General features: G+C 39.5%; 1 protein-coding gene across 2 annotated transcripts; it reads left to right on the top strand.

The window, feature by feature from the left end:
- The first annotated feature begins 5,113 nt into the window (after positions 1 to 5,113).
- LOC147425870 (uncharacterized) lies at positions 5,114 to 7,434 on the top strand. 2 transcript variants are annotated; one of them, XM_086498087.1, is made up of 8 exons: positions 5,114 to 5,367; positions 5,715 to 5,795; positions 5,882 to 5,970; positions 6,048 to 6,122; positions 6,211 to 6,275; positions 6,365 to 6,457; positions 6,735 to 6,923; positions 7,082 to 7,434. In XM_086498087.1, the coding sequence occupies exons 1-8, from the start codon at positions 5,245 to 5,247 to the stop codon at positions 7,150 to 7,152; spliced, it is 786 nt and encodes a 261-aa protein (XP_086354213.1). In that variant the 5' UTR covers positions 5,114 to 5,244; the 3' UTR covers positions 7,153 to 7,434. The 2 variants fall into 2 exon arrangements, with proteins under 2 accessions (XP_086354213.1, XP_086354214.1); XM_086498088.1 differs by having other exon boundaries at positions 5,216 to 5,367; positions 5,705 to 5,795.
- Positions 7,435 to 12,260: the final 4,826 nt, after the last annotated feature.

A 12,260-nucleotide genomic window follows, 5' to 3' on the forward strand; every position in this document is an offset into this window, starting at 1 on the left:
TCCCAAGCTTTAATGGAGAGCTCATCACCTACTCCAAGCTTGTGAGATAGAAGCCTACATCGACACACTCTTGGCATGTGGATGCAAATCCAACCAAGAGCCAAGCTTCAATGCATGCTCATCTCCTCTACCAAGCTAATTACTAAGCTAAGCTATGCTAATATGAGTGATTATGTGAGGAGATGTACATCTTTCTCGTAAGATACTCCTTCTTCCTCTCAATCTACTCTCATACCCTGCTAGCTCTCACCATCTTCGAAGGTGTGTGAGGTCTTGGGTCTGAGACCGGGGATAATTGATGTTGTGTTTGCTAAGTGTTTTGCTTAGTGCATGAAGCTTTCATCTTCATTGCACTAGCTAGTCTTGAAGGAACACAAAGAATTGTATTGTACAATGTCTCTCTTGATGGGAGAAACCATAATACAAAGCCTTTTGGAGGGGGGACCGGCTCCATGCAAATCCGGTCCTCAACTGTTGTCAATAGCTTAATTTCTCTCTCTTTTGAAAGTATTGTTCATGCTATCTAACTAGGTGCTATGCTTTTTGTTGCTCTCTCCACCCAAGCACTCTTGTAATTCTTGTTAGGAATCTATTCTAATGAAATGCCCACTATGTTCATGCTAATTTCCGCTACACACAAGTTTTTAGGCCATTAAATGTTACACCAAGCATAAAGGCTGATGCACATACCACAAACAAATTTTTGTTTCAAAACACCTTTGTGCACTTTGGCCTGCCCATCAAAATTGTTAGCAATTAAGATTCTCATTTCCTCAATGAGGTGGTTAGGGTTCTTTTGAAGGTATTTCTAGTGACTCATAACCAATTGGCATCTTACCATCCCCATTCAATGGGCAAGTGGAAGGTACAAACAAGGTGTTGTGTGGTGCTATCACAAAGATTATAGACGAAGATAGAAAAACCTGGGTGACAATTAGGTATAGATATCACTTTGTAAAATCTAGAAGAGCCTTTTGACTTGAACTCTAAGGAAGATCTCGTCTCCTTGGAAAAAAGATCAAGCTTCCATCGTGCAAGGTTGGGTTGTATTCTATGTTGAGGCATTGAAGAGATTTTCTTCTTCTATTGTCTTCTATTTCATTGAGTTTATTTCTCGTATTGCAAGTGTGCCTGTGACACTATGTACATGCTTATGTGTGTAGAGAGACAATTGACCTCTCCAATGCTTGTATGTGTGCTCCCTTTGTGTGCACATGTAACTCTTGCGTATTTCATGCTTGATTGATGAGAACAAATGCTTGCTTTTTTGTTTTTTGATGTAGATCAAGTAGGATTCACCAAGTGACTAGGCTTGAGAAGAGATACCTTCATCACCATAGGTACACTCTTCATGAGTATTGTAGTTAGGGTAAAGTAGAACAAGTATGTTGTTGCACCATATGTGTAGAGAGACTCTTATAGGCAAGTACCATCGCCACCAAGCACTCAACAGGTAAGCTAATTGGATTGATGATCTATCAACTATTGAAGGTATATCATTGCATGTATGCTTGATACTTATGCACAAGATGATGGTTTTAAGGCCACATGGATACATATGATTAAGAATGCGACTCACTGATTTTTGGAGTGCAAATTTCGAGACAATTTTTTTAATTTTAAGCATAAACTATTATTGATCATTTTTCAAGAAAGCATATTTCATCCCTTGCAAGAAAGCTCTCACAGCACATCAAGCTACACGTTTGTTTCTTAAGTTTGTGTTTCCACATCATGGCTTGCCAAATGTAACGATCTTAGATAGAGATTCAAAATTTATAGTGCTTTTTAGAGCACTTTATTTGAAAATCTTGGCACTACACTTTACTCTCTCTTCCTCATTTCATCATGAGTTGAATGGACAAATGAAGTTACTAACCACACTACTATTAACTTACTTAAATCATATGTGCATTATCAACCAAAGAAATGGGATTAATATTTGCATTGCAGTTTACACATAATATCACCCCACTAATTCTACCATTAGTAATTCTCAATTTTGAATTGTATATGGTTATTCTTTCTTACACATGCATCTCATTTTTGTAACATTGTATCTACTACTAATAATTTTTCTATTGACTTTCATGAGATTTATGCTTGTAATGAATAATATGCAATTAAACATTCACAAGAATAATACATTGCATGCTGATAAGTATAGGAAGGCATATCTTTTAAGCATGGTGATTATGTTATATTTTGAAAAGTGTCAAATCAAGAGTGTTGACACTAATGCTTTTGTCAAAGTTGCCCCATATTTTTAATAATCCATTTAAATTTTGACTATCATTTCGATGTCTCTTTTACGCTAGATTTACCATCTCATTACCACATCCACAATGCCTTTCACATCAACCTTTTGAGACCTTTTTGAGGACCCCTACCCTCTCATCCAATTTATAAATATCCACCATGTAGAGATCAAGAAGAGAAATTTGTACTTGCACAAATAGTTGACCATGAGAAAACCACTACATGAATTGGCAAGGTTTACAATAGAAACCTTTTGACTTTTAAGGGTCATCGAAGAAAAGATGTCCAATGGATGCTTGAATTTTTTTATCATGACTTACCATAACTTTTGGCCTTTCTTAAATCAACAGATCGATTGATGTCTCTATTGAGCAACTAAGGACAATTGTTATCCCTAGCGAGAGGGATGTTATGATATTGTGACCCTTTGCACCTTTTGCGTTGCATGTGGTTAGCATCAACATGTTTATGGGATAATTGGGCTTTGTTTTGGTTAATTAGTTTGTTGTTGTTTTGATAGATTAGTGGTTAGCTAATTGTGAAAATATTGATTGTGTAGATTGGAGTTGGTAAAGTTGAGAAGGAGGCTACAAAGATGATTACTTAAGTTGTTTTATTTCAAGTGCAATTATCAAGTCATATCATCTCATTGGTCATTAGTAATTTCATTATGTTCAATTTGCAAGTTGTCTTGTTTCAATTTGTATATATTGTAGGCAAAAAAAGACTTCGATAAGCGAGAACCACCCATTTTGGTTGGTCCTGCAACTTTATATAAAAAGGGGCCTCTATTTGTTAGAGATAATTTATTTTTCCAAATAGATCATACCCAAGGTGTAGAGAGTGGTGTGCACTTGGGGACTAAATTTAAGCCACTACTTGTGTGATTCTCTTCTTTCTTACTCTAAGTTATGCTTATTGTATGCAATTTTATCATGATATATCTTTCTTACACTTCCATGTCAACATCTACTTGTCTGTATTTGTGCGTGTTTGTGTGTGGAAAGAAGATGTCTCAATCATGATATTCTTTCTTACTCTTCCATGTCAACATCTACTTGTCTGTATTTGTGTGTGTGGCAAGAAGATGTCTCAATCATACTTGTTTTATGCTTATAGAGAGAGAGAGAGAGAGAGAGAGAGAGAGAGAGAGAGAGAGATATGGTAATAGTTGTGATGGATGTGTGTGTGTGTGTGTGTGTGTGTGTGTGTGTAGCCAGGAGGAGGTTTTCGACTTTCCCTTCTCCTATTGCCACTCAACATTTTATAGGTATTTGAATGAGGTTTGTTACCATCCTTGAAATTTATTCATTTTTAAATTGCATAAGGTAGCAAATACAAAATAAAGAGAAAAGTTACAATGGCTATGAGAGTCCCTTGAGATCAAGAAGAAGAGTTCACTTCCAATGCTTTGCATATCAAGCCCTTAGTAAATCAACGAGAAAGCACAATGTGTGCATGATATGCCCCCTTTTTACCCCTATATATGAGACTACTAGTTAGAAAATGCACCTTTTCTCCTTTATATAACTACCCCTTGAAGGTTTCGGCTAGGAAGGATGATGATGGTGTGTAGCCATGGCTTGAGGGCATGCTACTGCAGAGAACGAGAGAGACAAAGAGAAGATAGACACGACTTCAAAAATAACACATGCTATATTGAATTGTGTATGTTTTGTAAAAAGCCTTTCAATATATAAAAGAAATCTTGCCATGCAAACTACTAAAAGGAGTGTAGTGCATCTTATACTCCAAGACAATGTTCCCACGCACACAACTTTACCAAAACAACCTTGGGCTTGGAAATTCAACAATCCCCCCTCAAGCCCAAACTAGATATATCACTTCCATGATATCTCGAGACGAAGGGAGTGGATAACACATAGCCAATTGCCATGGAGAAGATAACCATCCTGCAAGGTGAACCGGGTTTTTCTTTCTTTCCCAATGCAAGGGCCGACGTTATTTCTTTAAAGTTAGGGTCAATAGCATACTCCTCTATCATAGAAGATAGATCATTTTGAGTTGCTATAAACACCGCATTAACTTTTGGTCATCGTCAGAGAGATAAACAGAAGATCGACACAACTTCAAAGATAACACACGCCATATTGAATTGTGTATGTTTTGTAAAAAGCCTCACAATATGTAAAAGCAATCTTGCCATGCAGACTGCTAAAAGGAGTGGAGTGCAATTGCATGCTCCAAGACAATGTTCCCACGGGCACAACTTTACCAGACCAACCTTGGGCTTGGAAACCCTACACCCCTCCCTTACACTCACATGCTTCCTTATGGTAACCCCCAATGAATTCCCTAGGGACACCACAATGAAATATTTCTAGGAGAGTGTTGTGACCTTGTTGCACGTCTAACGAAGTTAGAAACATTGGAGATTGACTTGTGGCTCTTGAGTTTGGTGGCGACACTCTCACGATTGGCCTTCTCTTCTATAATGGTGTGAGGAGGATCACATACACCCTCATGATGGTTGAAAATGGAGAATTAAAAGCTCGACCTGGTGGTTGTCCACTTCATGGAAACCTTCACAAATCTTGGGTTAAGTTGATAGATTTCGACTGCTTGAGTGTGCTAAGCTCGAGCTTAGCAACCTTTCAGGAGATGAGCTTGTATCCCATGAGGAGTGAGAAGCACATGAGGAGAAGATACTTATGAGTGGTTTGGAAGAACTCACATTTTCTCGTCCCTTGCAATGTGGATCTTGTCGAGGAGTGCATGGAGAAGAAGGTGCAACTCCCCATTAATAAGTTTTGTAGAGTGTTTGGCAAATTAACTAGAGGTCAAATTGTGATTCCTAAAGCCAATGCGTTTGTGCCATGTGAATGAATGAATCATTGACTCAGTTGAGAATACTGGACATATAATACAATAGGAGTACGGACAACAGCGACCAAGAGCACGGCTGCCTCTTCGTCTTCGTCTTCTTTCCCGCTTTCTTGGATCTGGATTGTGGCAGGAAGCAGTATGGATCGCTACCAGCGAGTGGAGAAGCCCCGCTCCGACACCCCCATCAGCGAGAACGAGATCCGCATCACTACTCTCGGCAAGATGAGGAATTACATCACCTACGCCACCTCCTTGCTCCAGGTTTTCCTCAGCCCTTCCCCCTGCTTCTAAAGATCCTTGCTCTTCTCAATTTGTACGTACAGCGTGGGCATTAGAAATAAAACCCGCACGTTCTTATTAAGGTTTGAGAGTTAGCATTTCCTTGTGTAAGGATTCAAGGAAACTATGTGAAGTGCTGCTTTGCTTTTTGAATATCAATGCTGGTATATCAATATGTGGGACATTTTTAAGTTCCATGAATCTGTAAGCACGTTGTTTGTGCAGATGATTATTTTTATTAGTGAATTGACGCACTGAATGAGTCCCAAATTCAATCAGTCTTTGGTTTCGTAGTTAACTAGGTTATCTGGGAGTTGAGGTTTTGACAGGATAAGTCAACACCAGAGATTGTTCTGAAAGCCATGGGCCGCGCAATCAACAAGAGCGTCACGATTGCAGAAATTATAAAGGTTGGTGATGATAAGTTCTCTGCATTAGACTAGAGCGGCATTTGGTCACCTTCTGTATCCTCCCAATGTTTGCATGTTTTGCGCAGAGAAGAGTAGCAGGACTCCATCAAATCACCACTATTGGATCCACTGATATTACTGACATTTGGGAACCATTAGAAGAGGGATTGCATGCGTGAGTGCCAAAAAGAAAATCTATGAGCTTAGCCGATTTGTTCAGTTTCAGTATTTGTTGGGCATTTTCAAATGCAGGTTGGAACAAGTACGGCATGTATCTATGATATCTATAACACTTTCTGTTAAAGAACTGGATACAACATCCACAGGGTATGATATAGTAGAGTGCGTTCACTTCTTTTCAGTAATCTGCCGTTCACATTATAAGACAAATCATGAGCTTGACGTCTTGATGCAGCTATCAGCCACCACTTCTACCAGAACTTGTGAAGCCTTTAGCTTCAGAATGCGAAGATGAAGGGGGTAATGCATATGCTTAAGCTAAAGTAACATTGGCTTGTTGAAGGTATTTATTGTTCAGTGCTGAAACTTGTAATTCCTTATTTGCATAGAGGGTTCTTCACTCCATGAGGAGGAGATAGTAACTGGAGGAAGAGGAAGAGGAAGAGGAAGAGGAAGAGGAAGGGGCAGAGGAAGAGCAAGAGGTGATTTTTATCACTCTCCTTGAATTTATTTGAGATGGACCTGCTTCTACTTTTGTGAAGCGTGTTTCTATTAGTTGGAAGGCCTGAGTAGGAACTTCGAGTTCAAGTTATTCTGCATGTGCTAAGTAAGTAAGGGCCAGCAGCGGCCAACAATAATGGTCCAGGTGACTTGATTTTGAAAGTGTTCTACTTAAATTACAGACAATTGGCTGGGTTACTGCACAAAGTGAGCTGGCATGTTGAACACTCTACTTAAAATGCTTTTCATGACTAGCAGGAATGGGGTTTGGAGGCAATTGCAATGGTATTGATGGTTACACCCCTGGACGAGGAAGAGGACGAGGATGGGGGAGAGGGTTTGGGCCGCGTGGTCGAGGTAGGGGGTATGCAAGTGGAGCTGAAAATGCACAAGAAACTGGTGGCTATGATGATTCAAAAACTGCTCCAGCAGAAGGATATCCTCGAGGTCCAGCTTGACTTCTCAGTGTTCTTGATTTTAAGCATTTCAATGGGTTACTTGCTGGAGAGAGTTTTTTCTCAACATAGTAGGACTCCTGCGCACTTAATTTTCTCATGACATATGAAAGATGATTGCTCTGAAACATGTTGAGAAGTTTTTGACAGGTCGCGGTCGGGGACGGGGAAGGGGAAGAGGAAGAGGAAGAGGCCGTGGGTTCCAAGAGGGTGGAGCTTGATTGATGATACAGAACGTGAGCTACATGTAATAAATTGGTCAAGTGCTGTTCAGTGTAGTGCAGCAAAATAGAGGTAGCTGATATTTTATCATCCCTTATAGTGAGGGAGATAGCAAATCAAATTTTGTGTCTGGTAGAGAGGAGGCTGTGGTTTGTTTTGTAGGCTGTTCTTTTATTCTTTCTTGTGCAAATTTTTTCATTGAATCAGCTCCACCTAAGCAAATGGAACCCTTCTTGTATTTGTAATCTTCTCAGTAATGCAGGTTAAGACATTTTATTGCAGCCTGAGGAGACTTGAGTGGAATGTCTATTTGAGCTTGGACCCCTTTTCTTCATTGCTTTGCTTTCACAGTGATCATCTTTAGTTAGTCTCTCTATTCAAACGAAGAATATGAACCAAGGAATGAAACAGATGTCCAATTAGTCGCACTCAAATCTATGGCAAGGACTAAGCTTTCATTGTTATGGGAATGAGACATTCAAATCTCTAAAAAACTTGATACTTGTTGTTTAGGAAGCAACATTTGTAAAGTAATTATTGCTAAAGATGCTTAAAGCTATATTGACTAAGGCACACTTGATAAGTTCTCCTTGAAAACCCTATGGCAGTACAAAAGCATGGCTTGGGCAAGCTTTTTTATGGAAATCTTTGAAGGCCATAATTTTATTGGTTTGGCAAGTTGCATCATGAGCTTTGCGAGGTTTTTCTTGGAGAAAGAATAATTGTGTTGACCTTTTATCAAGTTTCTTTCAACTTTTTGTTTAGGGGCAATTATTGGAAAGAGAGGACAAAATACGGACCTTACACTACTCTAATGACTTGTATGTAGGGCTATGGATATTTAAAGGAATGCATCTAGAGTATTCAAGAGGGCTAAGGTAGCCCAACCATGGCAAGAATTAGAGCTATGAGAGCCATGCCCCACCAGTATGTGACGTACTTTGAGAGCGAGAATTCCTATACATAGAAAACATTAGTGGAAGACCCAAGAAAGGTGAATTCATTCCAGTTTAAAAAGTGGATTGAGAAATCAGATAGAAATTAGATTATAGAGAGAATTATCAAATTACCCCTCTAATTTATGGAAATTCCCAAACTACTCCGCAAATTTCAAAATTTCCATAATACCCCAATATTTTGTCATAAATTCCCGAAATGCCTTTCAAATTTTCCAAAGTTCCCAAAATGCCCTTGGTTGTGAGATTAAATTTCTCTAAAGATAAAAAAAGTTTGTAGCTTTTCATAAGAAGATTGAATGTCTATCAATACACGATGCTAGAATTTGAATTTGAGTTGGTTATGTAGGCTTTGGAGATGAATCACTTCATTATTTTTAGACAATCGTCTTTTTTTGTGAGGTAATTTGTGACAAATTACATGCTAAGCACTCCAAAACGGATCTCAATTGTCAAAAAGGAAGGGTATTTTGGGAATTTTTGAAATTTGAGGGGTATTTTGGGAATCTCCACAAATCAGAGGGGTATTTTTGGTCATTTGCCCAATATTTTATTATGCTGTTTAGAATAGGTAAATCATACAGTCACTTCTCACTCTAGCCAAGAATTCTTGGGACCAAATCAAGCGATGGATTTGCAAACACATATGAAACTTTCGAATTGACACTAGAAGGCAAAGCTTTCTAATGTATCCAAAACCCTTTGCATCCGTTAGCTCTCCAGCGGTTTTGAATGGTTGCATGCTTTTCAGAGTCCCAACCAAGAGAATTTAGGGTCAATTCTTTTGGGAAGGTTTTTATAGTTTGCACCTTGAAGTGCATTTAGAAGCAATAGATTTGAACAATTATTGGAAAATAATGGAGATGCTTTGGTAACATAAGTATAAATAAGCAACACAATTCTAACTTGATGTTGATTGGATTACAAGTAATATTGGAAGTCGAAAAAATAAATAAATCTACATAGCGAACTCTTGCTGCTTTATGTTGCCTGGGGTTAGTGAGGTAAAATTTATCATTCAATTAAGTTTATCCTTGAAGCAAGTGTGGATCTGCCTGGTGCAATAATTGTAGAGGGTATGGCACATTGTGGGATGAGGTGAGTATCTTGCCCTTGACTCTCTTTCATTTTATGCGAGGATATCCTCTTGAGCTCCCACAAAAGTGCTACAAATTTGTACATAATAATCTTGAAATCTTTTGGATATTTTTTGTGTGTTTTCTCAAAAATGTTATGAACACATACCTCATGCACAACCATTTTTAGCCCCCCTTTGTAGTTTACCATCCTATACTTATTGTTAAGCTTCTCTAGAAAAACTTTTCTCTTAGAAAAAAAACTAATCTAAGCAAATTAACATCTTCTACTACTTACATTTGTGTGTGTGTGTCATTTCTTAGTTTGTTCCACTTTGCTACATTTATCTTCTCTAATAAAAATAATTGGACCTGGGGTTAATATATATAGGTATTAGGAACGCAACTAGACTTAAGGACGAGAGATGCAAACCTTAGGGCATGTTAAGCATGTTTGAAGGCCCTTTCAGAGCCTCTCTAATCCATTAAACTGGAGAGATCTAGTTTTGTGGTAAGCAACTACAGCTCCTATTTTGAGCTTATTTTTTATTGTGTGATTATATGAGCTTGACATGAATAACACATGATTGAATTAATCATATTGGAGCTCATCAAAGCTCTAATGGATTGAACTATGCATTGAGGCACTTCCCAATTCTCTCTCTCTCTCTCTCTCTCTCTCTCTCTCTCTCTCTCTCTCTCTCTCTCTCTCTCTCTCTCTCTCTCTCTCACACACACGCACGCACGCACGCACGCACGCACGCACGCACGCACACACACACACACACACACACACACACACACACACACACACACACACACACACACACACACACACACACACACACACACACAGAGGTGAAGAGGTTGGTGTGGTCAAGCACAGAGGCGTTCTAAAACGCACGCTATCGAACCTCTTGGCGGTGGCACAACAAGACTCACAAGCATTCTGCATAGCCCAGAGGTCAACGGTAGCTTCAACAACGCTAGGAGTTTCAAAATGCCCTGTAGAGCACCTACTGCAGAGCAGCTAGTGCAATTGGATTGGTTTGCAGTTTAGTGAGCATTTCAATACGCTGTCTGCCCCTCCCCTTTAAGTGCCACGGGGTCCCAAAGCATGGCATCAATGGTCCCAATTGAAAGGGGGGATGGCGATCGATCTAGATCGTTGATCGATTAAATCTAAACTCGGGATCTCGGGATCTCGGGATCCCAAGTTTAGATTTCGAAAACTAATCTCGAGAGGTCAGCCACGTGGACCTGTGGAGATCTAATCTCGGGACGCCTTGCTTCCCCACCCAGGTTTTGAACCCTCGCCATCAACTTGAGGGCCACACGCCTTGACCAACATGTCCGCATGCGCCTCGTTGAAATAGATGTGATTTCACATCTATTTGAAGGTAAACTCGGGATCTCGACATAAAAACTAAACTCGGGATCCCGAATTTAGTTTTTTTGGACCCCACCATAAAAACTGAACTCAGGATCCCGAGTTTAGTTTTTACTCGGCGATGGCCGAGATCTACGCGCGCTTGTGATTTTGCACAAGAGCCATTAATCCCATGGTTGGGACCCCGTGGCACTTAAAGCTGAGGCTGTCTGCCTGGTCTTTCATACGCCGGTGGATGTTTGTTGCATCATCTCAAAACGTTCTCTTGTCAACGGTAGCTTGGCAACAATGCACGAGTCTTTGCAAGTTTTTGCAAAACGTTGTCAGCAACAAAAAACAATCAGTCGAATCAGGAGCATCTTGAAACGCGGCAATGCTTAACTTGTTTTGACAACAATAATTGCAGTCAGCCAAGGAAGCCTTAACAACAACGTCATAGAAAAAAATTATATCAAGCATGGCATCGAAAGTGTATAAATTCAATGGAAGTGTTGGTTACATTTCAGGTTGAGATGTAATTTTTTTTTATAAGCTCTATCCCTAAGGAGGAAAACCAGAACCTCAATATCTAGGTAGTAGGTTGAGATCATACTTCTATTTTTTTTGCTGACTTCAAGATTTTCATGGTTCTAAGGTCAAGAAGATTTTATTAGTCTAGAAGTCCAATTCTCAAAGATAGGGTTAGCATGGTGTCCACTGAGAAGAGTGTAAACCAAGGGGGAATTGAGTAGCTAGAGACCATTTTGGAAAGAAGTCTATTAAATATTTTTTCTAACAAATTCTACCAAATCATGTTGGAGAGATCCACCCATGTGAGCACTAGGAGTGAAGACGAAGTCATTGGAACATCTAGTGCCAAGCTTAAGACAAAACTCATGCAGTTGCAACATTTTTTTGACAATGATCAAGGAACTAAGATCTACAAAGATCCAATGGAGCATTATTACATCAAAGTGGACGATAGATCCACTGAGTTTAGGGACTTAGTGCCTATGGAATTTAATGGAGACATATATTTGTATGAAGATAAAATGGAGTATAGGGTTTTCTTTGATCCATACATTATCGATAAGTGGGGCATCACGGGCACCGAGGCAAAGTTAGACAATGAGCTAGAGGGGAAACCTCCTCTAATCCACAAGCCAAGTGCTAGGAGAGCTGAGACTGACTATGTCTATATGGGCCTTTGTAGGTTCATAAATGGGTATCAAAATAATTCCTACAGGTGTTTGGATCCTAATCCTAGGGAACCGTTAGAGTTTGAGAACCTGTATGCATTCGCATACTCAGAGATCCAAGGAATTCATTTCCTCTTATTAGACAAGTATGGGAGGGAATATAGAATGGTAGACCCAAAAGAGTGAGAAAAATACACGTAAATGGGAGCTTTAGTCTCTTTGTACCACATTTTGGAAGGCATGAACCCACCAAATAGATCAAAGTCTAATCCATGAGGCCTAGGTGGACAAACCATGAGAAGAACTAAGTGCAATGAACCAAGGGAGCACATGCATGTTTTGGTGGCTCAACCTACAGATCAACGGGATCACATGCCAAATAGATCAAAGTCTAATCCACAAGACCTAGGAGGAAAAACCATGAGAAGAACTAGGTGCAATTAGGCAAGGGAGCACATGCATGTTTTGGAAGCTCAACCTACATGATCAATGGGATCACATGCCTCC

The sequence above is a fragment of the Adiantum capillus-veneris genome, chromosome 24, assembly GCF_014529385.1.
Source record: "Adiantum capillus-veneris isolate H3 chromosome 24, ASM1452938v2, whole genome shotgun sequence".
In the NCBI taxonomy this organism is placed as follows: Eukaryota; Viridiplantae; Streptophyta; class Polypodiopsida; order Polypodiales; family Pteridaceae; genus Adiantum; species Adiantum capillus-veneris.

Bases quoted from the DNA above. Each gene is read 5' to 3' on its own strand.
- LOC147425870 (XM_086498087.1), top strand. From the start codon at position 5,245: ATGGATCGCTACCAGCGAGTGGAGAAGCCCCGCTCCGACACCCCCATC. The intron at 5,796-5,881 runs GTTGGTGATGAT...TGTTTTGCGCAG, and splicing joins CGATTGCAGAAATTATAAAG to AGAAGAGTAGCAGGACTCCA. The intron at 6,458-6,734 runs GTGATTTTTATC...CATGACTAGCAG, and splicing joins GGGCAGAGGAAGAGCAAGAG to GAATGGGGTTTGGAGGCAAT.